Consider the following 27,922-nt stretch of genomic DNA (forward strand, 5'->3'; position numbering starts at 1 on the left):
TCATGCACTTGGTTTCATCTTATAGTGTTGATAAATGTTCTGTATTTTTAGATTAGCCGCCTGTGGACTGGTGTTGAAAATTAGCACATCTGGTCTGTCCACTGGAACAGTCTCAATGTATCTGTGATGTCCATATCAAATAAATAAACATAACATAACATACGTTTTGTTCTCCAATGGAATATGGTCATGATGTTTTTCCCTTACGTTACGAGCTGAGATAACCTTCAACTCACTACTTGTCTATGTTTATCTGTATGATTTTACACAGTTTTCGTACCATCTCTGTAAATGACTTAAGAGCCAGCTACATATTTGACTTTCACAGAGTTGTAACCTGTCAGTGTTTGTGTGGAGCCAGCAGAGGTCGCTGTGGCTGAGATGTGATTTTGATGTTAAACTCTCTGGAAAAAGTTCTATTCTTTCATCTATTGTTTATTTAATACATCTATTATATAAATTCTATTCTGAGGTTGTGAGATATTATTTTATTTTATACACAGCCCAAAGAACCCATAACCAAAACCAAAAACCAAACAAAATCTATTTACACTATTGAATTGAAAATAGGGGTTATCTTTTCTAATAATCATGCAGAGGTTTTTACTGACTTGTAATTAATGTCTAATGTTTTTCTGTCAAGTGAATGAAATGAATAAATGAAAAACCTCTGGACGCTAGTGACGTCATTCTGCCTGGTCCAATCAGAGGAGAGTCTGTGCTGTGAGGTCAGACCGTCCTGAACTGTCTCGTGCTCCGTCTCCTCCTCTAACCGCCGGTAAGTTAACGTTACCGAAATCACCACGGTCCTCCGGTAAAGTACCGGGACAGAGACCACTGTCCTCCTCCGGTAAAGTACCGGGACAGAGGGGACTGTCGCCCGGTTAGACCGTCTATTTGTTCTGCCTTTGTTTTTACCGGTGCTAGGTCCGGTTAACCTAACCTAACGGCCAGTTGAACTCCAGTTAATCTAACGTTAACGGCTAGCTGTGCTAACTCGCTAACTAGCCTAACGATATCTATGCCGAACGGCTAGCTGTGCTAACTCGCTAACTAGCCTAACGTTCAGCTGTGCTAACTCGCTAACTAGTCCAAAGATATTCATAATATGGTTTATAAACCGTCTTTGACTAGCCTAACTGTCAGCTGTGCTAACCCGCTAACTAGCCTAACTGTCAGCTGTGCTAACTAGACTAACTGTCAGCTGTGCTAACTCGTTAACTAGCCTAACGGTCAGCTGTGCTAACTCGCTAACTAGCGTCCTGTTGTTTTCATGTTTAGGTGAGACATTACAGGTGAATAGGGTAAAATAAATGAAAAAATCAAACCGATCACACCATGAAACTTCCCAAATGTATCACTCACATTAAGACAAATATTTTTTGTATTACAAGTTCTGTCAAATTCTATGTTTAAATATGTAAATTAGGTAATATCCATAGACTGTAAAAAATAATATCTAGTTAAATATGTGCTAATTTGCATGTATTTCCAGAACAGAAATCTGAGCAATGGATAAAGCTACTTTCAAAATTCTTGTTTTATTGTGTTGACACATTATAGTGCAACGTTTTTACAGAGGAGGATTTTGGATATCTCTTTTTATCACTCTGTAAATGAGAAAATACTGTCACCAGCCCTTAAAAAAATTAATTTTCGCCACGTTTTTAGTAATAAAATGTTGTATAAATGAGGCTGTGAATGATATATCACACCAATCCCCTCTGTAAAAACCTTCAGAATATAGAAAGGGATCAAAGTGGAAGGTTTGGTGTCTGGAAGTGCTGCTGAAGTGGAGATTTATAGCTCATTTTTGGAAGGTCTGGTCATTACAGGAAGCAGTGGGTGAATGTGTTTGTGTTAGTTCTTGTCACAGGACTTGACCTTTGACCTTTGACCTTCCTCCTCCTCAGGCTGTGGAGCTGTGGTGTCCAACCTGTGGTCCAGGCTCCTGCAGAGGCCGCTGTGTCAGATCTGAGGGGCTGATTCTTAACGAGGTGGGGAAACAACCACTACGCAACCGCCATTTTATTATTGTTTTATTCATCACTATGGTTACTGGTCATTTTGGTAAAGGTCAAGGTCACGTTTCTATGTTGACCACGTGGCTTTACAGAAAATAACCAGCAATAACACACACAGATACATTAAAACAATACAGTTTACACAGAGATACATACACATACATTGAGCAGACAAAAACAAATGATTAGGATACATTAAGTGTCATCAAAATAAACTAATAAGATAGATAGATAGATAGATAGATAGATAGATAGATAGATAGATAGATAGATAGATAGATAGATAGATAGATAGACTTTATTGATCCCAAGCTGGGAAATGACAGTGCAGCAGCAGCATTACACAGACACACAGTGACGGTAAACATATAGTCTAGTATAAGAATATAAAGAACAAATTGGCAGTGTTGATTTTAGTGCAAAGTAGAACATGTGCGATGTGTGTAACTGTGTGTAGAAAATAAAGTGCGTAGTGACTGTAAGTTATGAGCAGAGTTTTTCAGCTGTTATTATTATACAGTGTGATGGCGTGTGGCAGGAAAGATTTATTGTATCTGTCACTTCCACAGTTGGGACTGAGCTGTGACACCATGTTAACCTGAGCTCTGTGTGTGTGTGTGTGTGTGTGTGTGTGTGTTGTTAGTGTGTGGGTTTTCTGATGAGCAACAGTGATGAGCAGCAGAAGCCGCAGGTCCTGGTAAGAACTGAGCTACACACCTGTCCTTCATCTGTCCCTTCATCTGTCCCTCACCTGTCCCTCACCTGTCCCCTTGTCCCTTCATCTGTCCCTTAATCTGTCCCTCACCTGTCCCTCACCTGTCCCCTTGTCCCTTCATCTGTCCCTCCTCTGTCCCTCACCTGTCCCTCACCTGTCCCCTTGTCCCTTCATCTGTCCCTTCATCTGTCCCTCACCTGTCCCCTTGTCCCTCTGTCCTCCGTCCCAGCACCAAGAGTGTCTCGTGTGTGGGTGGGAGGAGACTGGAGGGCCGGTACTCCAGAGTGAGTCTACAGAAGCCTGGATGGACCAAAGGAGAGGTAATATAACAGCTGTAGTCAGAAATAAAACTGTCCTTCACAGTAAAAGTCAAAGCCCTCCATGTGTAGCAGGAAGCAGCAGCAGGGCTTTTGATTGATTGATTGAAAACTTTATTGAACAACGTTAAACAAGTGTTCAAAAGGATTAAAACACAATAAAGCCAAAAGGCTTGTTTCCATTGTGGTCCTGCTTTTATTGTGAAACTGCTGCTAAAAGCGACAGCAACAACTAAACTCTCTGTTGCGTCTTTAATTCCACACACAGAGGGATTTATACACGAATTTGGCGAGCGATTTGTGTATGCCGCCATCTTGCAGCGGCGCCATTGCTGCGGTGACATGTGTCAGTTATGTTAAGTGTGCTAAGTCCGGCACATTTACACTGATACTTAATGCGTCAGTGTTGATGAATGTGCACTGTCCCAATTCAATAAATAAAGAAATGAAATGAAATGTAAACTGATTCTCTATGACAGCATCATAAATAGGCTGCATTTGTGATGTTTAGTGCCCCCCAGTAACTGATGAAGGTATCTTACATGAATACCAATATTCATTTAGGAATTAATCATTTGTTTGAGCGATTAGCAGGAAAGATTAGAGTAACAGGGAGATAAGAGACTGTATCATAAACGATATAACATAACTTACCGGAAGCTACGTTATGCGTGCTGACGTTAGCAAGCCAGCAGCGATATTTAATCATGTGGACAGGCTACATGAATAAAAACAACAACTTGTGCTTTGTTTTAGATATTCAAGAATATTTTATTGATCAGCTGGCCTCCGATGATCAGAATAACGTCAATTACAGGTCTCTGATTTATGGTCGAAATGACCTGAGCTCCGGATGGGTCGGACATATTTCACACCGGCTTTTAGACGACAATGATCACATCATGTTGAAGGGATCAGTCAGACATTCACAGACCGTCCACTGTCACCACGATGTGAAGGTAACGGTGAGAAGGGAGGGTAGCCAGGTTGTACAGGTCAGCTGTGACTGCTGCTGCTGCTGCTGCTGCTGCTGCTGCTGCTGACACGCTGTACGTAACGTTACGGTCTAAACACGGACACTCCTCCTGAAGTAAGGGGCTGTGTTTTGCTGATATTAGAGCAGTCGAGGACGGCACATGTCCTCCCAGCCTTCCTAGACATATTTACAGAAGAGAACAGGTCCACTTCATGGCGCTTGCATTCAAATGCTTCGCGCACAGAACCCATCGCTGCCTGACTGGGAGCTGTCACCGCAGTAATGGCGGCTGCTCGACTAACGGTTATTTCGCCGAATTGGTGTATAGAGAATTTAAATTTTAGGCTGATGATGATGATGATGATGAGGACGATCTTCTTCCTCCTCAGGATGAGAAGCTCCACAGACTGGTGAAGGAGTTTGGCTCCAGCAGCTGGTCGTCCGTGTCCCTTCACTTCAGGGTGAGTTCAGGTGGCTTCATGCCGCTGATGTTGAGGTGTTACAGGTGACAGGTGAGTGTCGTCATGACAACAGGGCAGGGATGTCGCAATTATAGATTTTCTTGGTACGATTATTGTCAGAGAAATGATCACCATTATTAAAGAACAATTCCAGGCGAATTTAACTCAGGGGTGTATTTTCATATCATTTTAGGTCTAAAAGAATGAATCTGAAGATTTTCAGTTTAATTCTCCTGCTTTGTGGTAGTTATGGTCTGTCCCCGCGTCGCCACGGCAGCAATGAATGGGAGTGGATGTAAGTTCTGCTGTTTAGGCTGTTTACATCCCTCAAAGCCGCAATTTTTTTCCACAGACAGCGTCAGATGGAGACTCAAACATGCACCGAGAAGTTTATTTACTTCAAGCAAGCCGACATGTTTGTAAAACTAGATCTAATTCAAAGTCTCCCGGAGTCTCGCGTGAGACCCAGTTGCCGTGCGCGGTGTGTTCAGGTGCAGTGGGAAAAGCTACCGTTTGTGTCATAAACACAGGAATATCAACTCTTTACTTGCTTCGAGTAAAAAAAACTTCTCGGCGCATCTTTGAGTAGCCATCTGACGCTGTCTGTGGAAAAAAATGTAGACTTCAAGCAAGTAAAGAGTTGATATTCCTGTGTTTATGACACAAGCGGTAGCTCCTACTGCGCCTGAATACACCAGCACTGCAACTTCGGGCTCGCGCGAGACTCTGGGAGACTTTGAATTAGATCTAGTTTTACAAACATGTCGGCTTGCTTGAAGTAAATAAACTTCTCTGTGCATGTTTGAGTCGCCATCTGAAGCTGTCTGTGGAAAAAAATTGCGGCTTTGAGGGATGGAAACAGCCTAAACAGCAGAACTTACATCCACTCCCATTCATTGCTGCCGTGGCGAAGCAGGGACAGACACAACTACCGCAAAACAGGAGACATTAAACTGAAAATCTTCAGATTCATTCTTTTAGACCTAAAATGTGTGTGTGTGTGTCAGGGCCAGAGGTCCAACGTGGACTGTCAGCGGCGGTGGCAGCAGATCAAGAACCCAGAGCTGGTGAAAGGTCCCTGGACTCAGGAGGAGGACGCCAAGGTAGAGACTCAGGGTCATGTGACCGGTCTGGACCAGACCCCAATGTCTGCAGCTGTTCTCCCTCTTCTTTTAACCATTTTTTTAAATACATTTTTTCACTTTTACAACTAAAGGATGGATACATAATATAGTCCACAGAAAGAAAAAGTAAAACAAACAGATCAAAAAACAGAAGACCAGCTAAACCCCGGGGTTACAGTTGAAATGTGCGGTATGAGCAGTCACATAGTTAAATTGGGTTCCCAGACTTATCCACCACTTTATTTTCCCATGATCCATTGCGTCACACCACAACGGAAGTCGGTTTTCAACTTCCGTTTCACTCCGTAGTAGCATTCTAGCAAGCGGCTAACTGGTAGCGTTAGCCACCGGTGTAGGTACCAAATGTGGGGGCTCCGGGCTGCCAAAACCATTTTGACTAAATCTGATGTTTGTTAAGTCTATAAAACTAATTATTGAACAAACATTACTATTTCTGTGTGCACGTTTTTGTAATTAGTCATGGCTATCGTAGTTGTTACCTTTGCTGCTGCTGACAGCTAACAGCAGCTAAGCTAACATCAGGACGTCAGCTGTTAAAACCCTCCCGTTGTCGGACACGACATGAAACCACTCCAGTTAGCTCAGTCATGTTGGAACTAGGATATCCGCTGGAGAAAATATTGTTTTCATGGAGCGTTTATTGAGTTATTTAAGACACTCCTAAAGGCTAACAGCTAACGGTTAGCCCAGTTAATCTTTCCGGTGGAATCGAGGGTCATGGCGACACCCAGCGTCATTCTCCGGAAAGTGGTGGATAGAGTTGGTCTGTTTTTAAATGTAATAAACATGTACGGTACTGTAACGCCACTCTTTTCTGTTGTGATGTCACTTCCTGTGCAGGTGATGGAGCTGGTCCATAAGTACGGCATGAAACGCTGGTCGCTCATCGCCAAACACCTCCACAGCCGTAACGGGAAGCAGTGTCGCGAGCGCTGGCACAACCACCTCAACCCCACGGTGAAGAAGAGCTGCTGGACTCTAGAGGAAGACCGCGTCATCTGTCAGGCCCACAGGCTGCTGGGAAACCGCTGGGCCAACATGTCCAAGCTGCTGCCGGGCAGGTATGTAGACCAGCTCTAGACCTCCTGTAGACCTCCTCTAGGTAGCTAGACCAGCTCTAGACCTCCTCTAGACCTCCTCTAGGTATCTAGACCTCCTCTAGGCCTTCTGTAGGTACCTAGACCTCCTCTAGACCTCCTGTAGGTACCTAGACCTCCTCTAGACCTTCTGTAGACCTCCTCTAGGTAGCTAGACCTCCTCTAGGTATCTAGACCTCCTCTAGGCCTCCTCTAGGTAGCTAGACCTCCTCTAGGTATCTAGACCTCCTCTAGGCCTTCTGTAGGTACCTAGACCTCCTCTAGACCTCCTGTAGGTAGCTAGATCAGGCCCACAGGCTGCTGGGAAACCGCTGGGCCAACATGTCCAAGCTGCTGCCAGGCAGGTATGTAGACCACCTCTAGACCTCCTCTAGACCTCCTCTAGACCTCCTCTAGGTATCTAGACCTCCTCTAGGCCTTCTGTAGGTACCTAGACCTCCTCTAGACCTCCTGTAGGTACCTAGACCTCCTCTAGACCTCCTGTAGGTACCTAGACCTCCTCTAGACCTCCTGTAGGTACCTAGACCTCCTCTAGGTATCTAGACCTCCTCTAGGCCTTCTGTAGGTACCTAGACCTCCTCTAGACCTCCTCTAGGTATCTAGACCTCCTCTAGGCCTTCTGTAGGTACCTAGACCTCCTCTAGACCTCCTGTAGGTACCTAGACCTCCTCTAGGTATCTAGACCTCCTCTAGGCCTTCTGTAGGTATCTAGACCTCCTCTAGACCTCCTCTAGGTATCTAGACCTCCTCTAGGCCTTCTGTAGGTACCTAGACCTCCTCTAGACCTCCTCTAGGTATCTAGACCTCCTCTAGACCTCCTGTAGGTAGCTAGATCAGGCCCACAGGCTGCTGGGAAACCGCTGGGCCAACATGTCCAAGCTGCTGCCAGGCAGGTATGTAGACCACCTCTAGACCTCCTCTAGACCTCCTGTAGACCTCCTCTAGACCTCCTCTAGGTAGCTAGACATCCTCTAGGTACCTAGACCTCCTCTAGACCTTCTGTAGGTATCTAGACCAGCTCTAGACCTCCTCTAGACCTCCTGTAGGTAGCTAGATCAGGCCCACAGGCTGCTGGGAAACCGCTGGGCCAACATGTCCAAGCTGCTGCCGGGCAGGTATGTAGACCAGCTCTAGACCTCCTCTAGGTACCTAGACCTCCTGTAGACCACCTCTAGACCTCCTGTAGGCCTCCTGTAGGCCTCCTCTAGACCAGCTCTAGACCTCCTCTAGGCCTCCTGTAGGTACCTAGACCTCCTCTAGACCTCCTGTAGGTACCTAGACCACCTATAGACCTCCTCTAGGTACCTAGATCACCTCTAGACCTCCTCTAGACCTCCTGTAGGCCTCCTGTAGGCCTCCTCTAGGTATCTAGACCTCCTCTAGACCTCCTGTAGGTAGCTAGACCTCCTCTAGACCTCCTGTAGGTAGCTAGACCACCTATAGACCTCCTCTAGGTACCTAGACCACCTCTAGACCTCCTCTAGACCTCCTGTAGGCCTCCTCTAGGTATCTAGACCTCCTCTACCCACTGAGCAAAGAGACGTCCAAACGACGTCTTTTCTAAGTCATTTTTGCACGTCTAATTTTGGTCCTCTGAAGGTGCAGACTGTTACTCCAGACGACGTCTTTTTCTGACGTCTACTGAACGTCCAGTATTGACGTCCACAGGACCGCCGTATAAGGGCTATTTGTTGTCCAAATGTGGTCATTATAGACGTCTTTTCTGCGTCAAAATTTAAACCGACATCCACTGAACGTCCACAGGACCGCCGCATGAGGGCTATTTGACGTCCAAATGTGGTCGTTTCGACGTCTTTTTTGCATCAAATTTAAACTAATTTTAGACATTGTTTTTATACTGCTTCTAGGCTCTGTGCATAACTGTAGTCCCATTTCAGAAGGTGTCAGACTGTTTCTTAATCACTGGCACAAACATGTCATTCTAATAAAGTTATTGGTATCTGTTGAAATTAATACTGCTGGTAAAATACTAATAAATACATAAAGTTACACAGCCCACCTTGCTTCGGTCTGTGGCACAACAACAAATATAACACAATAAAAATGAAAGTGATAAACTCAATGTGTTTTGAGAAGAATTACAAATCAGAACCAACTACTGCATACTTAACACAGAAAATACATGTACAAAAGTGATACAAAACTGTGACAAGATTCTCCACAATGGATAATCAGTCCTGGGTGACTGCTGTGTATCCCTCTCCTCCAGCATGTGTCTTTATGAAGTCCTCTCTGGCTGTGTCATCAAAATGTATGGCTCCATCTGCACAACAAGAAGAAGACAAATAATTAGAAATATGCAAAGACAACCTGCAGCCTGTGTCTCCACTACCAATACTGGATTCATACAAAACCATCTCAGCAAATGTTAAGATATGACATATGGGCTTACCTTGTATTGCTCTATAAACCTTTGTCTTCTCCCTTGATATTAGATGTCACCATCAGGGCATTAGTGAAGAGCCTATAGGCGGAAAAAACATTTATAAATAGATAAATGTGAATGATACAGTGCTTTGCAAAAGTATTCATACACCTTGAACTTTTACTTTACACATTTTGTCATGTAACAACAGCTTTAATTTATTTTATTGGGATTTTATGTGATAGACCAACACAAAGTAGTGCATAAATGTTAAGTGGATGAAAAATACGTGTGGTGTTACAGATTTTTTTTTTTAAATACATGCAAAACTCTGGTGGAAACTGCACAACACACCATCCTCACTGTGAAACAGCACCCAGGAAGAGTAGCTAGTGGCAGCTTGTGTGTATGACAGTAGGAGGAGCTCCGTACAGCAGAGTATAGGAGGGCTGTTAGCACTGTTAGCTGTCCTGGATGCTAGTGAGTGCAAGCAGTGGATGCTATCCGCACGTGAGTGCAAGCAGTGGATGCTATCCGCTAGCCCGATGCTAACTAGCGGTGGCGGCTAGCATCCGTGACTACCACTCACATCCCCGTTTACCACAACAGTCCTCATAGCTACTCATTACAGCAAATAGAGCAGACACCGGGGCCGTGAAGGTGCACGCCGCAGCGCGTCTTGTGTGAATGACACATCGGTTAAAATGGGCGCCGGAAAAAAACTGACACTATAAATGCATACAGTAAACATAAAATCAACTAAACCAAGCAAACTTACCTTCCACTTAGTGGAAAACGATGTTGTTGTAACCAAAGCGTTATGTTGACCACAGCCTGCTTCTGCAGTAGAGAAGAAACGTGCCAGTTGCTTGGTGTATTTCCTCAGCCAATCAGAGTGGCGTTTGCTGGTGCCTCAGCCAATCAGAGTATGATCACATGCTGCCTCAGCCAATCAGAGTGCCTTTGACTAGTTTAAATAATAAAGGCTCTTATCAAAGACTGTTCAAAATTATATTTACTTCTCCCTACTCTTATGAACCATGATCGGGTGAAATTATTTTCTGAAGCCATAATCTCCCACAAATTTCATTTCAAAATATATAAATTAAAATATTAATTAATTAATTAATTGAAATAAAATGAAATGAAATTGAAAAAAAAACAGTAGGAAAAACAAAGATGTAAAATAACAAAATATCACATGTACTCAAGAACAACAATGTCCTAAATGAGTTTAAATTGAACATAGAAGAGATGTCTACAATGCCCACATTTGGACGTCATCTGGCGTAACAGTCTGCACCTTCAGGGGACCAAAATTAGACATATAAAAATGACGTAGACAAGACGTTGTTTGGACGTCTCTTATAATGTTTAATCACAAACAATATATATTCGTATTTATTAATCATGTTGATAACAATATTGTTATTTGTCCACTACTACTATTACTAAAACTACTACAATCATTAATCATGTCAATTTCCTGCATATTGACGTCCAAGTGGGGTCATGATTAGACGTCCAAATAGTGGACCTAGTTTGGACGTCGTTTAGGCGTCCAGAATTGGTCTTGGACCGACGGACGCAATATAGACATGATCTGCACGTCCATCAGACGTCCAATGTTTGGTGGGTAGGCCTTCTGTAGGTACCTAGACCTCCTCTAGACCTCCTGTAGGTAGCTAGATCAGGCCCACAGGCTGCTGGGAAACCGCTGGGCCAACATGTCCAAGCTGCTGCCAGGCAGGTATGTAGACCACCTCTAGACCTCCTCTAGACCTCCTGTTGGTAGCTAGACCACCTCTAGGCCTTCTCTAGGCCTCTAGACCTCCTCTAGACCTCCTGTTGGTAGCTAGACCACCTCTAGGCCTCCTCTAGGCCTCTAGACCTCCTCTAGACCTCCTGTTGGTAGCTAGACCACCTCTAGGCCTTCTGTAGGTACCTAGACCTCCTCTAGACCTCCTGTAGGTAGCTAGATCAGGCCCACAGGCTGCTGGGAAACCGCTGGGCCAACATGTCCAAGCTGCTGCCAGGCAGGTATGTAGACCACCTCTAGACCTCCTCTAGACCTCCTCTAGACCACCTCTAGACCTCCTCTAGACCACCTCTAGACCTCCTCTAGACCACCTCTAGGTACCTAGACCTCCTCTAGACCTCCTCTAGACCTCCTCTAGACCACCTCTAGACCTCCTCTAGACCACCTCTAGACCTCCTCTAGACCTCCTCTAGACCACCTCTAGACCTCCTCTAGGTACCTAGACCTCCTCTAGACCTCCTCTAGGTAGCTAGATCAGGCCCACAGGCTGCTGGGAAACCGCTGGGCCAACATGTCCAAGCTGCTGCCAGGCAGGTATGTAGACCAGCTCTAGACCACCTCTAGACCTCCTCTAGGCCTCCTCTAGACCTCCTCTAGACCACCTCTAGGCCTCCTCTAGACCTCCTCTAGGTACCTAGACCTCCTCTAGACCTCCTCTAGACCTCCTCTAGACCACCTCTAGGCCTCCTCTAGGCCTCTAGACCTCCTCTAGACCTCCTGTTGGTAGCTAGACCACCTCTAAACCTCCTCTAGACCTCTAGACCTCCTCTAGGCCTCCTGTAGGTACCTAGACCTCCTCTAGACCTCCTGTAGGTATCTAGACCTCCTCTAGACCTCCTCTAGACCTCCTGTAGGTACCTAGACCTCCTCTAGGCCTCCTCTAGACCTCCTCTAGACCTCCTGTTGACCTCCTGTAGACCTTTAGACCTCCTCTAGACCTCCTGTAGCTCCTCTAGACCTCCTGTAGACCTCTAGACCTCCTGTAGGTACCTAGACCACCTCTAGGCCTCCTCTACACCTCCTGTAGACCTCCTGTAGACCTTTAGACCTCCTCTAGACCTCCTGTAGCTCCTCTAGACCTCCTGTAGACCTCTAGACCTCCTCTACACCTCCTCCAGACCTCCTCTAGACCTCCTCTAGACCTCCTCTAGACCTCCTGTAGCTCAGGTCCCTGTCTTGTCCCCAGGACAGACAACTCCATCAAGAACCACTGGAACTCGACGCTGAAGAAGAAGGTGGAGAAGGAGGGCTACCTGCAGGTCCTCCACAGCTGCTACTCCTCCTTCAGCTCCTCCTCCTTCTGCAGGCAGTCCAGGTCCAGTGGAGCTTCTAGGACCACCGCCGTCCTCACCAAGGTCCTCCTCCTCCTACCACTACCACAGGCCACATGCTACATGATGCTACATGATACTACATGATGCTACATGCTACTACATGATGCTAATGCTGTTACATGATGCTAATGCTGCTACATGCTGCTACATGATACTACATGATGCTAATGCTGCTACATGATGCTAATGCTGTTACATGATGCTAATGCTGCTACATGCTGCTACATGATACTACATGATGCTACATGATACTACATGATGCTAATGCTGCTACATGATGCTAATGATACTACATGATGCTAATGCTGCTACATGATGCTAATGCTGCTACATGATGCTAATGCTGCTACATGCTGCTACATGATACTACATGATGCTACATGCTACTACATGATGCTAATGCTGTTACATGATGCTAATGCTGCTACATGCTGCTACATGATACTACATGATGCTAATGCTGCTACATGATGCTAATGCTGTTACATGATGCTAATGCTGCTACATGCTGCTACATGATACTACATGATGCTACATGCTACTACATGATGCTACATGATACTACATGCTGCTACATGCTGCTATATCATACTACATGAAGCTACATGATACTACATGATACTACATGATGCTAATGCTGCTACATGATACTACATGATGCTACATGATACTACATGATGCTACATGATGCTAATGCTGCTACATGATACTACATGATGCTAATGCTGCTACATGATACTACATGATGCTAATGCTGCTACATGCTGCTACATGATACTACATGATGCTACATGCTACTACATGATGCTACATGATACTACATGATGCTACATGCTGCTATATCATACTACATGAAGCTACATGATACTACATGATGCTAATGCTGCTACATGATACTACATGATGCTACATGATACTACATGATGCTACATGATGCTACATGATGCTAATGCTGCTACATGATGCTAATGCTGCTACATGCTGCTACATGATACTACATGATGCTACATGCTACTACATGATGCTACATGATACTACATGATGCTACATGCTGCTAACGCTGCTACATGATGCTACATGATACTACATGATGCTACATGATGCTAATGCTGCTACATGATACTCCATGATGCTACATGATACTACATGATGCTACATGATACTACATGATGCTACATGATGCTAATGCTGCTACATGATACTACATGATACTACATGATACTACATGATGCTACATGATGCTAATGCTGCTACATGATACTACATGATGCTACATGATACTACATGATGCTACATGATGCTAATGCTGCTACATGATACTACATGATGCTACATGATGCTACATGATACTACATGATGCTACATGATGCTAATGCTGCTACATGATACTACATGATGCTACGTGATGCTACATGCTGCTAATGCTGCTACATGATGCTACATGATGCTACATGATGCTAATGATGCTACATGCTGCTAACGCTGCTACATGTTGCTAATGCTGCTACATGATGCTACATGCTGCTAATGCTGCTAAGGCTGCTACGTGATGCTAACGCTGCTCCGTGATGCTAACGCTGCTCCGTCCACAGGGGGACAGCATGTCCACGGTGAAGGACGAGTCCAGCTGCTCCACCTGTGAGCTGAGCAGCTGCAGACAGCTGTGTGGCCACGCCCACCTGTTCTCCAGCGTCTCCGCCTCCTCCTCCTCAGGATACGACTCGTCCATGTGTGAGCTGACGGTGGCGCCGGACCTGGCAGACGCAGTAAAACACTACGCTCTTACTTTGAAGGGACAACATTTTACATGGACACGCTGTCTGTCTGTCTGTCTGTCTGTCTGTCTGTCTGTCCGTCTGTGTGTCTGTCTGTCTGTCTGTGTGTCTGTGTGTGTGTGTGTGTGTCCGTCTGTCTGTCTGTGTGTAAACTAAATAGAGCCTGAACTCATCACAGGGCACACACACCTGGAGCTGCAGGCCACAGGAAGTGACATCATCACTGTCCACCTGCCAGTGCAGAGAAGACGCCGACCTGTCAGGGAGCTACGTAAGAACACACAACCACCTGGCCATCACACACACACACACACACACACACACACACACACACAGAGAGTGTCAGCTGTGTGTGTGTTCAGGTTGTAGGGATGAAGGAGCAGCTGCTGAGTGGAGACTCGTCCTCCTGGACCAGGACCAGTGCAGTGGGAGCTGCCAGCTTCTCTCCTTCTCAGGTACAGACTGTCTGTCTCTACCTGTCTGTCTGTCTGTCTGTCTGTCTGTCTGTCTGTCTGTCTGTCTCTAACCTGTCTGTCTGTCTGTCTGTCTGTCTGTCTGTCTGTCTGTCTCTAACCTGTCTGTCTGTCTGTCTGTCTGTCTCTAACCTGTCTGTCTGTCTGTCTGTCTGTCTGTCTGTCTCTAACCTGTCTGTCTGTCTCTAACCTGTCTGTCTGTCTGTCTCTAACCTGTCGTTCTATCTCTAACCTGTCTGTCTGTCTCTAGTCTCGCTGGCCAGCCGCCTATGATTCTGCGATCAGAGAAAAAAACGCTCCAGCCGTTTGGAATTCTATCAACCAGTCACAATCATTGTAGTCGGCGCCGTAGCAACGGTGCGCTTGCAAAATATTGCCGGTTGGAAACTGGATTTGGGTCCGCGGTAGAGGTCTTCACGGGTCCAATTTGACGGACCCGAACCCAAATGGACCCGAGAAAATTGGACCCGGACGCGACTGGCCCCGAGCTATTATTGTAAATATGAGTTCCGAACCCGAACCGAACCCTTAAAAACCCGTGGACCCGAAATGCCCGAGTTGCTTTATGATTTAATAGGCTACAAGTTGTCTAGCGTTAAATAAGACTTGTTTTTATTAGCTACTACTTTGTTTCTTACCTAAACGTAGTCTTCTCCCGCTGCCAGCCTCCCAGCCATAACGTGATGTAAACAGAAATAAATCCACGTCGTCATTTTCTTGTTTAGATGGTCATGTAGGCTACTGTAATCCTTCTTCTTAGCCATTGCTAACGCCAATCCACCGGTCATTTCCTCTTGTTTAATTAACGTTATCATTTTGGAGTTTCCATGTGCTTTGCGGAGTGTAACGTTACCGCGGTAACAACACGTTACGGCAACTCGATTGTTTAACTATTTTGAACCATTAACCAGAACGTTACGTAAATGAACAAACTTTTTAACTGCCCCGAGTCCTGACCGAGGCTCTAACTTTAGCTTGAACTGTCACATAGATATAATATACATATATATACGTGCAGCGCAGGAATTTCACGAGGGCCACGAGGGCCATGGCCCTCGTGCCCGTCCGATTTGGCCTTGTGCCCTTGAAAAAAATATCTGCCCTAAGGCCACAGTGGCCTTGATGCCCCACCCGCACTGCCCCGGTTGATTTTGCGGTTTTCTCCGTTGCCTCTTTCCTATCAACACGGCTTTGACACCTGCGTCTTTTAAGAAAGAACAATGCGTATTTTGCTGACATTCTGGCAGCAGCATCATCAGGGGTGGGTTTGATTCGAGCCTGGCATAAACCGCTCGGGCGGGCTATAACAACAGTTTGATGACCAATCTATCACCGGCCAACCAGGTGACTTCATCAAACACCCCCCACCCACCGAACCAATCATGTGGCTGGAAAAGAGCCAACACGTGCTAAGTGTTTGGGCTGCTACAGCTGTGCACGTCAGCAGAGGAACACCGCTGGTAAAAAATAGAAAAAATAAAAAAAGAGTTTTGCCTGGAAGAAAATGTGAAGGAGTCAAGGAGAACTCGGATGACTGACCGTGAAAAGATGCGTGGTGCGTCATTAACTCTGAAGTAACGCTAAACTTTCACAATGGAGACGCCAGACAGCTGGAGTGGACCGACGTCCGGCCGCGTTCACCCAACAAGCGGACGCGGTCACGGTGCGGCCGCTCTGCTGCTGCTGCTCAGCCCAGAGCGACTGTTGTGTTCACACCGACACAAACGCACTGCACTCAGGCGTAAAGATCAACTGTGCCGACCTGAACACTGCCCAGACCCAGGCAAGCTACTATACTAACATCTGTTTTATTTATATGATGTTGTATAATGTTCATCATTACATCTGTCATGTTTAATTTTTGACAGGAAAAAAAAAAATCACAAAATAACCTTCTGATAACTTCAAATCTCACTTGTGCCAATAAGGGAATATTTAAGCTTGACCAAATAGTGATTTGAGTTAGCCTATATCGTGATATAAATTGATGTCAACTGAAAAAAATTATCGTGATAGGATTTTTTCCTCATATCGCCCAGTGCAATAGTGAACAAGTAAGATAGGAATTTCAAAACATAGCTGCATAGGACTGGACCCTTGTGCAAAAAATTAAATGCATAAATGAATTTAAAGTAGAAAATTTCTGGTTTGCTTGAGCCCGTTTTATGTATTAATTTAACAGATACCGGTAGTTAGTAAATTCATTAAAGACGTGGATTTAAAATCATTGTTTTATTTTATGGCCTTGCTGCCCTGGCTTTTGGCCTTTGTGCCCTCAAAAAATTGACAACACGAAAGGCCAAGTGGCCCTGCCCCTAAAATGACGAAATTCCAGGCCTGTATACGTGTATATATCTATGGAACTGTCACCTTTGACGTCATCATCAGAGTCGTGTAGTTGTTTTGATCACGTGACAGAAGTCACACAGGCAGCTCGCAGCCTCGCATTGGACGGAAGGGGGAGGACGGGGTGATTGACAGCTGTGACAGCCAATCGCCGGGTCCTCTCGGGTACTGTAGGACCCGGCCTTTCACAATAAGAGCCCCGAGACAAACTCCACCGGTTCCGACCCGGCCCCGAAGTCACTTCTCGTGAATGGACCCAAGACCCGAGCCGGGTCGGGTCGGAACCTCGGGTTTTCGGGTTGTCGTTTTTTATCGAAGACCTCTAGTCGGTTGACAACCGCTGACGGATGTTTATTCTTCTGTTCAGTTCAAGACACGGATGTATAATAGATCCACGGTTCGGTTCATGTTGTTGTTTGTTGATGTTTCCCTGCCGGGCCGACTGGGAAAGCTTCCGCCGGGTGGCTCGTTCCGACCAATCAGAGGCTAATCGCAGCAACGCACTTCCGTCAGGCCAGACTAGTCTGTCTCTAACCTGTCTGTCTGTCTCTAACCTGTCTGTCTGTAACCTGTCTGTCTCTCAGCTGCTGGGCGTCAGTGCTGCTGATGACCTGAAGCTGCAGCGTCCAGCTCTGACCTCGACCCCGGTCTGTTCCCTCAAACACCCGGAGCCCAGTCAGGACCAGGACCAGGACCAAGACCAGGACCAGGACCAGAACCAGAACCAGACCTGTGTCCACTGCAGCCTCAGCACCAGGTACGTCCTCACACAACCACAACCACAACCACAACCACAACCAGGACCAGGACCAGAACTAAAACCAGAACTAAAACCACAACCACTACCACACACACAACCAGGACCAGAACCCAGAGTAGACACCTGATACCTGAGGGCAACAAGGAGGGGACTAGGACAGAGACAGGAAGGACAAAGACCACAGGACACACACTTCAAAGTAAAAGCATAGGCCCAATTCCAATCCGACCCCTCATGGACTCACTAGCTGCGTTTCCATTACAGATTTTCGCAAAATAAAAGCGATATTTCTGAAACTTCGAAAAAGTGCAATTGCCATTTGCGGGTGTTTCCATTGAAAGGTATTTTGCGAATGAGCCGTAATGCGTCTTGCGTTTCTATGGTGACGGCACAGCGATCTCAGCTGCCTACAGCTGTTGCTGTTATTGTTTTTAACTTTGACGAAAACAGCGCTTGATTGCTGAAAGGCAAAGCCCGTGTGGCGCTGCAGCGGCCACAAATAAGGGCGCACCATGGATGTATTATGGGGCGCACTCACACTAGGGCCAGTTGTACCGTGCTGAAGCCCGAATGCCCCCTCCTCTGTCCCCGCTGGCCCGCACTCACATCACCTCCAACCCAAGCTGCTCAAGCACGGTTGCCTCCGTTGATATAGGGACTATTTGTTTACCAACACGGTGGATGTGCGCATTAACCTGACTGCAGAAAGAACAGAGCCTTTTAACACCAGCGGTGATGAGGTGCTGACAACAATATAGGTGGTTGTGTGTGTCCACACACCCGTACTGGTTTATGTGACTTAAGGTGACATTTCGGCGCAGGAGGGAGTGGGAGTGTGGATGCGAGCCAGTCTCCTTCAACCATGCACGGAAAAGGGGAATGATAGGAAATGTTTTTCTAATTTAATGAGAAACATGCCCAGGTCAGCAATGCATGACAATAAACATGTGGTTCATTTGTCCCCTCAAGTTACATAAACCAACACAGCGTGGACACACACAACTCCGGTGACGCCGGTGACGTGTAGAAAAGCGAAAAAAGTGTTTCCATTACACTTTTGCGATACATCGATACGTCTCAAAAACCACCTCATGAGAGCGTAAAAACTTTGTTGCGATATTTGACAGTTTTTTTGAAATGTAGGTGTTTCCATTACCAGTTTTTAATTTCGATATTTAGGTTTTGCGCATTTCAAGGGGCAATGGAAACGCACCTACTGACTTAGAGGCGCGTTCAGGTTCAGTCCTCAGTGTGTGAGGGCTGTTCCGTTGTCAGATCATCAAGTCAGTGAGTCAGTGAATGAGCCCTTACTGCCCCCCCCCCCCTTACCGTAAGTCAGCACCGATGCTGACTTTGGGTAGGGGAATTAAAGTAAAAGTAAATTAACGTAGTAAGAGAGAGCTCCGCCGCTCTCTTTATTGTTAATGGACAAGAGCAACAACAAAAAAAAGAAAGAAAGAAAAGAAAGAAGAAGTTTACTGTCAGTATTAACGTGCAGTTTGTGATTATTGATGATGATTTGATCAAATTTGATCCGGGAACATTTTGTTTTGAGTCCGTCCCCCTCACACACCTTGTGCATATTGAAAGTACGGTAAATTATCGGTCCAAGGGCAGTGTTAAAAACATGTTGTTGTCAAGGTAACGTGTGGTGAGAGTGTGTAAGTGCTGTTCCATTCATGTTTACAGCATCTGGACCCTCACAGACTCTCAGGCCCAATTCCAATCCGACCCCTCACGGACTCACTGACTTAGAGGCGCGTTCACGGGAAGTCCGTGAGTGTGTGAGGGCTGTTCCGTTGTCAGATCATCAAGTCAGTGAGTCAGTGAATGAGCCCTTACTGCCCCCTTACCGTAAGTCAGCACCGATGCTGACTTTGGGTAGGGGAATTACCCACAGTTCATAGCGTTGTGAAGTCAAACCATAACACATGGGGTGCCGTCGGAACGCAAGTGTTAAAACAAAAAGAAATTAACATGAGTAGTCAGAGAGAGCTCCGCCAGTCTCTTTATTGTTAATGGACAGGAGCCAAAAAAAAGGAATAGCCTACATAAAAAGAAAAGAAGAAGTTTACTGTCAGTGTTAACGTGCAGTTTGTGATTATTGATGATGATTTGATCAGATCTGATCCAGGAATATTTTGTTTTGAGTCTGCCTCCCTCGCACACCTTGTGCGTATTGAAATTACAGTAAATGTATTGGTCCAAGGGCGGAGTTAAAAACATTTTGTTGTCAAGGTAACGTGTGGTGAGAGTGTGTAAGTGCTGTTCCATTCATGTTTACAGCATCTGGACCCTCACAGACTCTCACACTCTGTCACTTAGAGCTGACGTCACTTTAGTCAGTGAGGGTTCAGGGCCTGAGTCTTTAGGGGGCGGATTGGAATTGGGGGTCACACTCTGTCACTTAGAGCTGACGTCACTTCAGTCAGTGAGTCTTTAGGGGGCGGACTGGAACTGGGCCCTAGTGTCCAGATGAGGGAGTTTTGAGTAAACCCTGCAGAAGGCCGGTTGGTTGGTTGGTTGCCCCGGTGACAGTAAACAGCTGTTTGTTGTTCAGGACTCCAGCTGAGATCACAGACAGGGTCAGAGTGCTGTGGGCGGCGGCTCCACAGACGCCAACGCCACTGAAGATCAACACCTGCAGCCAGGACCAGGTGAGCACACACAAGGTCCACCAGCTGATCCACCAGAGTCCACAGGTTAAAGGGATACACCAACATTTTTTTTTTCCGTGTCTTGCCTGACTCCCGAGTCCATGACCAGCAGATAGACACCATCCCTTCGACTGTGCGTGCAGTAACCATGGAGATAGAGCCATATCGCCCGTAATTAGCTTAGCTCAAACGCTGGTTTATTTTGGTTCAAGCTAGCTACATCGAGGGTAGGTTAGCTTCCTGTTTCAAAGTAAAAGCACAAATTCTATCGTCATGGTTTTCTGTATGTAAAGGGCAACGCGTGTTTTATTCTGTGAAAGTAACCGGAAGTGCGTTGGTCACAACGGCTAGCTTGAGTAGCGCCAAATTTGTCCGAACAAAATTGTAAACAGCTGGTATTTAGACAAATGAACGACACACTGCTGATCTAAACGGCTACTTTCTCACCTAAACATGTTTGAAATGTGGATAAAGTGATATATTTACAGAGTTTAGAGCTAAAATGAAATCAGCTTCTGACTGCTGGTTTCAGCTCAGGTAGGAGGCAGGCTAACACTACCCATACACTTCCAGTGTTTGAGCTAAGCTAATTAGCGACTTTAGGTGGAGGCAGGCTAACACTACCCATACACTTCCAGCGTTTGAGCTAAGCTAATTAGCGACTTTAGGTGGAGGCAGGCTAACACTACCTATACACTTCCAGCGTTTGAGCTAAGCTAATTAGTGACTTTAGGTGGAGGCAGGCTAACACTACCTATACACTTCCAGTGTTTGAGCTAAGCTAATTAGCGACTTTAGGTAGGAGGCAGGCTAACACTACCTATACACTTCCAGTGTTTGAGCTAAGCTAATTAGCGACTTTAGGTGGAGGCAGGCTAACACTACCTATACACTTCCAGCGTTTGAGCTAAGCTAATTAGTGACTTTAGGTGGAGGCAGGCTAACACTACCTATACACTTCCAGTGTTTGAGCTAAGCTAATTAGCGACTTTAGGTAGGAGGCAGGCTAACACTACCTATACACTTCCAGTGTTTGAGCTAAGCTAATTAGCGACTTTAGGTGGAGGCAGGCTAACACTACCTATACACTTCCAGCGTTTGAGCTAAGCTAATTAGCGACTTTAGGTGGAGGCAGGCTAACACTACCCATACACTTCCAGTGTTTGAGCTAAGCTAATTAGCGACTTTAGGTGGAGGCAGGCTAACACTACCTATACACTTCCAGCGTTTGAGCTAAGCTTATTACGGGCGATACGGCTCTATCTCCCTTGTTATGGTGTCTATCTGCTGGTCATGGACTCGGGAGTGAGGCAAGACACGAAAAAAAAAATGTTGGTGTATCCCTTTAAAGACAGTCCACAGCTATTGTTCTGTTAGGAGAGGGTTAGCCTAACCCTAGCTTTAGGCTCACTGTGATGTCACTGACAGCACTCTGTCATTCCAATCTCACATCAACACCACCACTCCGTCTTTCAGCTTTTGTTCATTGATGTTTTCTTAAATGTCATACATTTTATATTTACTGATGTTTTGAATGTTTCTGAATGTTGTTTACTAGTTGTGTTTCCATCAGCTGTTTAGATCGTCTAGATGTATCGCATCAGAAAATGATGATGGAAACGCCGTGATTAGAATTAAAATCCCCTGATTCACACAAACTGAAATACGCTGCTAGGGCCGGGTTTTGGTTGATGATTCGAATTAAGTGACGTGGCCACTTTCACCCCGTCGGCTCCCGTGTTGCAGTTCACTCACTAGACAACATCAGGGTTTCTGCACCGCCACGGCAAAATAAAAGCCCCCACACACCTTCATAATGATGTTACTGCACAGTTCTTCATAGTTCCTCCTCAGTAAAAACCAAACTTATCAACCAGTGCATCCAGCGTTTATGATTAATAAAGTCTTTCTCTCACACACACACACACACAGACAGGTCGCGTTATGACGGTAATAAACATATGCGCTAAATCGCGCTAATGTGTTCAAATCAGACCGTCAGTCCGTCCAGGGGGGGGCAAAGTCCGTAGATGGAAACACACACGATTCAAATTTCTTTTAATGCGCATTTCCCAGTGATTCGAATCACTTTGGATGGAAACATGGCTACTGATGATTTAATTTGATGTTCTCTTCTATAAAGTGTCCTTGAAAGGAGCTTTTTAAATAAAATGTGTTATTATTATGATGAAGATGAAGATGACGGTGCAGTCCCTGTGTGTGTGTGTCCAGGTGTCAGTGTGTCAGATCAGGAAGGCCACGGTGACGTGGGAGGAGACGAGTGTCGACCCCGACAGCCAGCTGTCGGCCAGCAGCTCTGAGGTCAGTCCCTCTCTCACACACACTCACACACACACACACACGGCTGTGAGGGTGTGTAAATGAAGAGCTGTTTAAGTTTAAGAAATTAAGTTAATCATTGTTCTTCTTTGTTTATGAAATTGCTTTAATAAGTTATAAAAAAAAGCTATTCCTCATTTCTCATAAAGTGTGAGGTATGAATTATGTATGAATTCTGCAAGAGCAATCCATACTCATCGTCTGATTTTCTTATTTAACAATGTTTGCTGACTGAATCCTGTCTTCAAACTTGTCTCTGTATGATATGTAAGTACCTTAGTGATCTTGTCTCTACACCATGATTGATTGTAAATGTAACAGTTGCAAGGGGGTAGGTTTGGCTTCTTACCGATCCTTTTCGTATGTCTGTATGTCTGTCATTCATACGAAATAAAAAACAGTCAATCAATGAAAGCTGTTGCCGTGCCGACCAGGTGCAGGGGGAGAGTCTGCTGAGCCCCACGCTGCAGGTGCAGGAGGAGTCTGGCTCGGCCCCCAGCTGTGAGCAGTCAGGCTGCTTCCCATTGGAGGGCCAGGTGGAGGTGTGGTGGTGTCAGCAGCCAATCAGCTACCTGCTCTCTCCAGACTGCCCCGCCCACAGACTCAACCCCTTCGAGGTATGAAGAACAAGCCATTACACTACTTTTTTTGATTGATTGAAATTTCCTTATTTCCATTGTGGTCCTATTTGATGGTAGACAGTAGCTACACATGGATTTAAAAACAAGGAAGACAAACACACAACACATGGACTAAAAACATGGGAGAGAGACACTAAGGCACATAGACGACAACACTGAAGAGAAAGAACAAGATGAAATAGATAAAACAAGAGATTAGGTCCCAAACAGAAATGACAAAAACATAAAACAGACACACAAACAAACACTACAATAATCTGGTGCTTCACAGCTCTTTTGATTTGATTTATCGGTTGGCTAACCAGTTTTTTATTGAGGACTTAAAAAGAAAGTAGGAGGAGCTAACAGTTTTAAGGTTTAAAGGAAGGCCATACTTTCTACTCCCGTATCCCACAATGCAATGCGGTTGTGTTTTGCTAGAGAAGAAGAGCAGTAAGCTAATTAGCATGTTAGCTAGGATTTCTTTAGGTTATTTAGCAGTAAACTCCTCAGACGTATTTGCCTTCGCTCCGTTTGCCTGAGGAGCAGGAGTTGGGCAGCAGCATTAAAGGAGTATTATCGCAAATACAGCAGTAATAGCATAAAATAAGCTGAAATATGCAAAAGATAGGTCGGGGGGAGCCATAACTAAATTTACAAAGAAAATACGTGGGGCAAATGCAGAATTTGTCTTTTTATATGACACAAGCCGACCCGGCGCTTGCTGCGTTCGATTGCACTCGATTGTAATGTAGCAGTGTTGGGCTGCTTACAGTCACTGAATCGCTCAGTAGAACACTTTGTCTCCACGTCCCTGTGTCTGTCTTCAGCTGTCCTCTCACTGTTATTAACGCGTTAATGCAAAATGGTTTTAACGGCACATTGCGCCGTCTTATAATGTTACAGAAAAGCTGCATGTTTTTCTAAATACCATAAAGCATAACATGTATGGAGGAAAGACGCCCACTTGTTTATATCTGATATGCTGCACCACTGGCTCCATCTAGTGGCCCAATTAAGAATTTGGATTTGCGTTAATGCTCCTTTAAATCAGTCTAATAAAGAAACTGTAGGTAGAATATGTAGTAAATGCGAGCTAACGAGCTAAGCTAATAGCCACAGCTCACGGTCGGGACACACAACAGTAGTCGACCAAACCAAACTTCATATATTTCAACAGTTTATTGTAGAGAAACACAACCACACAGAATCACATCCTCAAATGTTCCAGCAAGTGTCGGAATTCATATTTTATTGTTATGTGTCTGGTTTGTTTACATGATTCAGAGAGTCACCGTCTGAATTCTCCTGTTGTTCACTTAAGCAATATATGATATATAGCTTTTATAAAACGGTTACCAATAATGACAATATGAAAGAGGACATGTAGTTTTCTTCAAGCAGAATAAAAAGCTGTTCCCAGCTGTCCAGACGTTAGCTCCAAGTAGCTCTGTCACTGCTCAGTCCCCTCTACCATTGTTAACCCTATGGAGGTCAAAGTTCACCTTCAACATGTCAATTACACTACTTTACTACATTTTTAACATCCTAAAAACATCAGCTGTCTGTTGCTACGGACCGCAACAGTCCGTTGTCATGGATACATGACAACAACTTCCATTCATACCAGTCATACGTGCCTGAGGCGGAGTGATAGCTTACGCTGTGATAAGGCTTTAGAATAGTAGCCGTGGTATCAAGGGGGCAGTTGTGGGTCTGAGAAGTGAAGCTCACTTCCGCGTTCAAAAAGCTGCAATCCCCTCGGCTGTCGCTGGGGGCTGGCTCCAGAAGGGAGCAACTCCAATTGAGCCCCAAAAATAGCCGATTTTACAGCTTAAAAAAACATATTTACAGCCTGGTACATTTCATTTTTTTGGTCTCAATCGATAGTTTCTACCCCCGCACACACTCTGAGGGGGGTGAATTTTTTTTAAAACTCTACCGTTTTACTATTATTAGGTTTAAAGTTCTGGCCAATCAGGGCGCAGAACCGTTGAGTGACAGGTCCGGCGACCGCTGCTACGAGGCCAGTGGGCGGGCCCTCGGCCGGCCAACGGCCGCACCGCTCCAAATATGGCAAGTAGAATCCAACATGGCGCGGCTCAAACCCCCGTAGTAGCGGCACAAAACAGACTCCCCCAAACCAATGGGTGACGTCACGGACGCTACGTCCATTCTTTTTACAGTCTATGCGTGGTATATGCTCAATATACCACGGTTAACAACCAATCAGATCGCCGGATTTCACCTTTACATTTTATAATTAAGCAATATCACAGTAGAGGGAGTGCTGTTGTACTGTATATCAGCACGGCTGTGATTGGGTCAGATAATCCCACCGTGCTGATATCCAGTACAACAGCACGACCTCAGTGTGATATTGCTTTTATACAACAGTGCTACGAGCGCATTTTAGAACAGTAATAAACTACAAGAGATTATGATTTGTTTGTTTATTCAATCATTTATTTGGCTCCGCCAACAGAAATAGTTCTGCAACTGGAAGGGAGACAAGGCTGTTGCCAGGCAACACATAAACATTTCATACTAGCTTGCTACTAGCTACAAGCTTTTCCACTGAGCTGCTTCAGTGCTGGTTCTGGTTCTGAGCCCGTGTCTGATCAGCACCGGAGCAACAGGACCGGCGTGAAGACACAGAGACGTTATCGATACCGTATTACATTTGTTTATCATCTATGTAATCAATATAAACACAGTTGAAGCTAAGTAGCTGAGCTACGTGGCTAACAACAGCTAACGCTAATATCAAAACACATCGCCGTCAAAACGTAGTTGCTCCCGCGGCGATTTGTTTCCAGCCGGGTTTAGTAGAGATTTATCTCCAATTAGACGGACCAGGTCAGGTCCAAGTTTTAATGTTCAGGTCCGTTTCTAACTGTAGCAGCAGAGAGATGGAGCAGCTCCTGTATGGGGAGCCTGGCTCTGACTTAGCTCCTGTCCAGCTGAACAGCGGAGTGATAACGTCCGCAGTGCTGTTATACTGTATATCAGCACTCATGGAACGTCTCTTGTCCAATCAAATTGCTCGGTTGGGACCGGTCGGAACTAACTGTATGATAATAGATCATATACACCATGTAGGGGAGAGGGAGGGAATGACTTACAACTCAGCTAGTGTGTGTGTTCATGTGTTCATGTGTTCATGTGTGTGTGTGTAGCTGAGTGGTGAGCTGCAGGTGGTGATGTTTGGGAAAACAGACGACCAGATGAGTCTGACGGAGCAGGCCCGACTCTACGTGGAGCCTTCATCTTCATCATCCTGACCTTCATCATCCTCATCTTCATCCTCATCTTCATCATCCTCATCCTCATCCTGACCTTCATCATCCTCATCTTCATCATCCTGACCTTCATCCTCATCCTGACCTTCATCATCCTCATCTTCATCATCTTCATCCTCATCATCTTCATCCTCATCTTCATCCTCATCATCCTCATCTTCATCTTCATCCTGACCTTCATCCTCATCTTCATCCTCATCCTCATCCTCATCCTGACCTTCATCCTCATCTTCATCTTCATCCTCATCCTCCTCCTCATCTTCATCTTCCTCTTGGCCAAGTGATGATGCTCAGTGTGAGAGCAGCAGGTTCTGTGTGTGTGTGTGTGTGTGTGTGTGTGTGTGTGTGTGTGTGTGTGTGTGTGTGTGTGTGTGTGTGTGTGTGTGGATCATGCCCAGCTGACTGCAGACTGTGTCAGCTGTTCTCTCCTCAGGTGAGAGCAGCTGATGGTTTATTGTTTGATTTATTGAGCAGTTAACACACAAACCATCTTTTAACAACTTGTTTTAAATGAAAACTCATTTTTAGCTTTTTAAAGATTCTAGATTTTTATTCAACTTTGACATTTTAAACAAACATATTTACATATTTATTAATTTTACTCAAAGGCTTTATTTTTAAACCAGAGCTAGACTGTGAGAGCTTAGAGAGAACAGAGTGAGAACAGGTGAACGTGTGTCTGTGGATTCTTTATTTGTGCAGAACGTGTAGATGTTTATTTGACTTGTCAGATGAAATAAAGGAGACAGAGTGATCCAGTCTGGTTTCTCACAGAGTTGAAGAGTTAAAGAGTCACTGTGTTTAGACCAGGACCGGTCTGAGCTCCAGCTGGACTCAGCAGGACCGAGGGACGGGGACAGATCCAGACTGAACAGACTCGGGGCCACAGGGACGCCAGGAATCTGCAACTGGCACCGGACTTTGGAGACTTGGACCTGGTCTCTGAGACTAAGACCTGGACCACCGTCACAGCTGGACCACCGTCACAGCTGGACCGGGTCTAAAGGTGAATTCCAGTTCCTGTCTGAACCCTCCAGCTGAACTCTGAACTAGGGATGCACATTTTGAATTTTTTTTCTGACCGATAACCGACGCTCGTTAACCGATTATTAACCGTTAACCGATAAGATTAAGACGCTTGCGGCGCACGGCAAAAATAAAAAATAAAAATTATCGCTCCAATTTTATTTATTTTTGGCTGTTAACATGTGCGCTGCTGCGCCACATCTGCTCTGCTCTGTCTCAGCTGATGGCGCTCATATGGAGGTTAGATCGTCCAATGTAGAAGTGTTTTTATAAAGTGCAGCCCAACACCAGGCTGAAGGAGCAGCAGAGCTCTGACAGCTCCTCTGTGGAGCTGCAGGTGAACAGGCTG

At 45.4% G+C, this 27,922-nt stretch overlaps 1 protein-coding gene across 4 annotated transcripts; it reads left to right on the top strand.

Annotated features, from left to right (window-relative positions):
- The first annotated feature begins 720 nt into the window (after positions 1-720).
- LOC146969686 (uncharacterized) lies at positions 721-26,578 on the top strand. 4 transcript variants are annotated; one of them, XM_085804046.1, is made up of 16 exons: positions 721-778; positions 1,914-1,997; positions 2,668-2,721; positions 2,969-3,059; positions 4,422-4,493; positions 5,501-5,596; positions 6,479-6,699; positions 12,127-12,295; positions 13,867-14,040; positions 14,228-14,320; positions 14,412-14,504; positions 17,453-17,625; positions 20,174-20,285; positions 22,518-22,607; positions 23,060-23,242; positions 26,425-26,578. In XM_085804046.1, exons 3-16 carry the CDS (start codon positions 2,696-2,698, stop codon positions 26,527-26,529), a joined length of 1,698 nt encoding a protein of 565 aa, XP_085660172.1. In that variant the 5' UTR covers positions 721-778; positions 1,914-1,997; positions 2,668-2,695; the 3' UTR covers positions 26,530-26,578. The 4 variants fall into 4 exon arrangements, with proteins under 4 accessions (XP_085660172.1, XP_085660171.1, XP_085660175.1 ...); XM_085804045.1 differs by lacking the exon at positions 721-778 and adding an exon at positions 801-850; XM_085804049.1 differs by lacking the exon at positions 721-778 and adding an exon at positions 801-850 and having other exon boundaries at positions 20,189-20,285.
- Positions 26,579-27,922: the final 1,344 nt, after the last annotated feature.

This window comes from Trachurus japonicus, chromosome 17, assembly GCF_045865225.1.
Source record: "Trachurus japonicus isolate A0001 chromosome 17, Traja_1.0".
NCBI classification, from domain to species: Eukaryota; Metazoa; Chordata; class Actinopteri; order Carangiformes; family Carangidae; genus Trachurus; species Trachurus japonicus.

What these genes read in the sequence shown, in the direction of transcription:
- LOC146969686 (XM_085804046.1), top strand. Translation starts at nt 2,696, where the DNA reads ATGAGCAGCAGAAGCCGCAGGTCCTG. An exon ending in TCCAAGCTGCTGCCGGGCAG is followed by an intron (nt 6,700 to 12,126) that starts GTATGTAGACCA and finishes TCTTGTCCCCAG; the next exon opens with GACAGACAACTCCATCAAGA. An exon ending in ACACCTGCAGCCAGGACCAG is followed by an intron (nt 20,286 to 22,517) that starts GTGAGCACACAC and finishes GTGTGTGTCCAG; the next exon opens with GTGTCAGTGTGTCAGATCAG.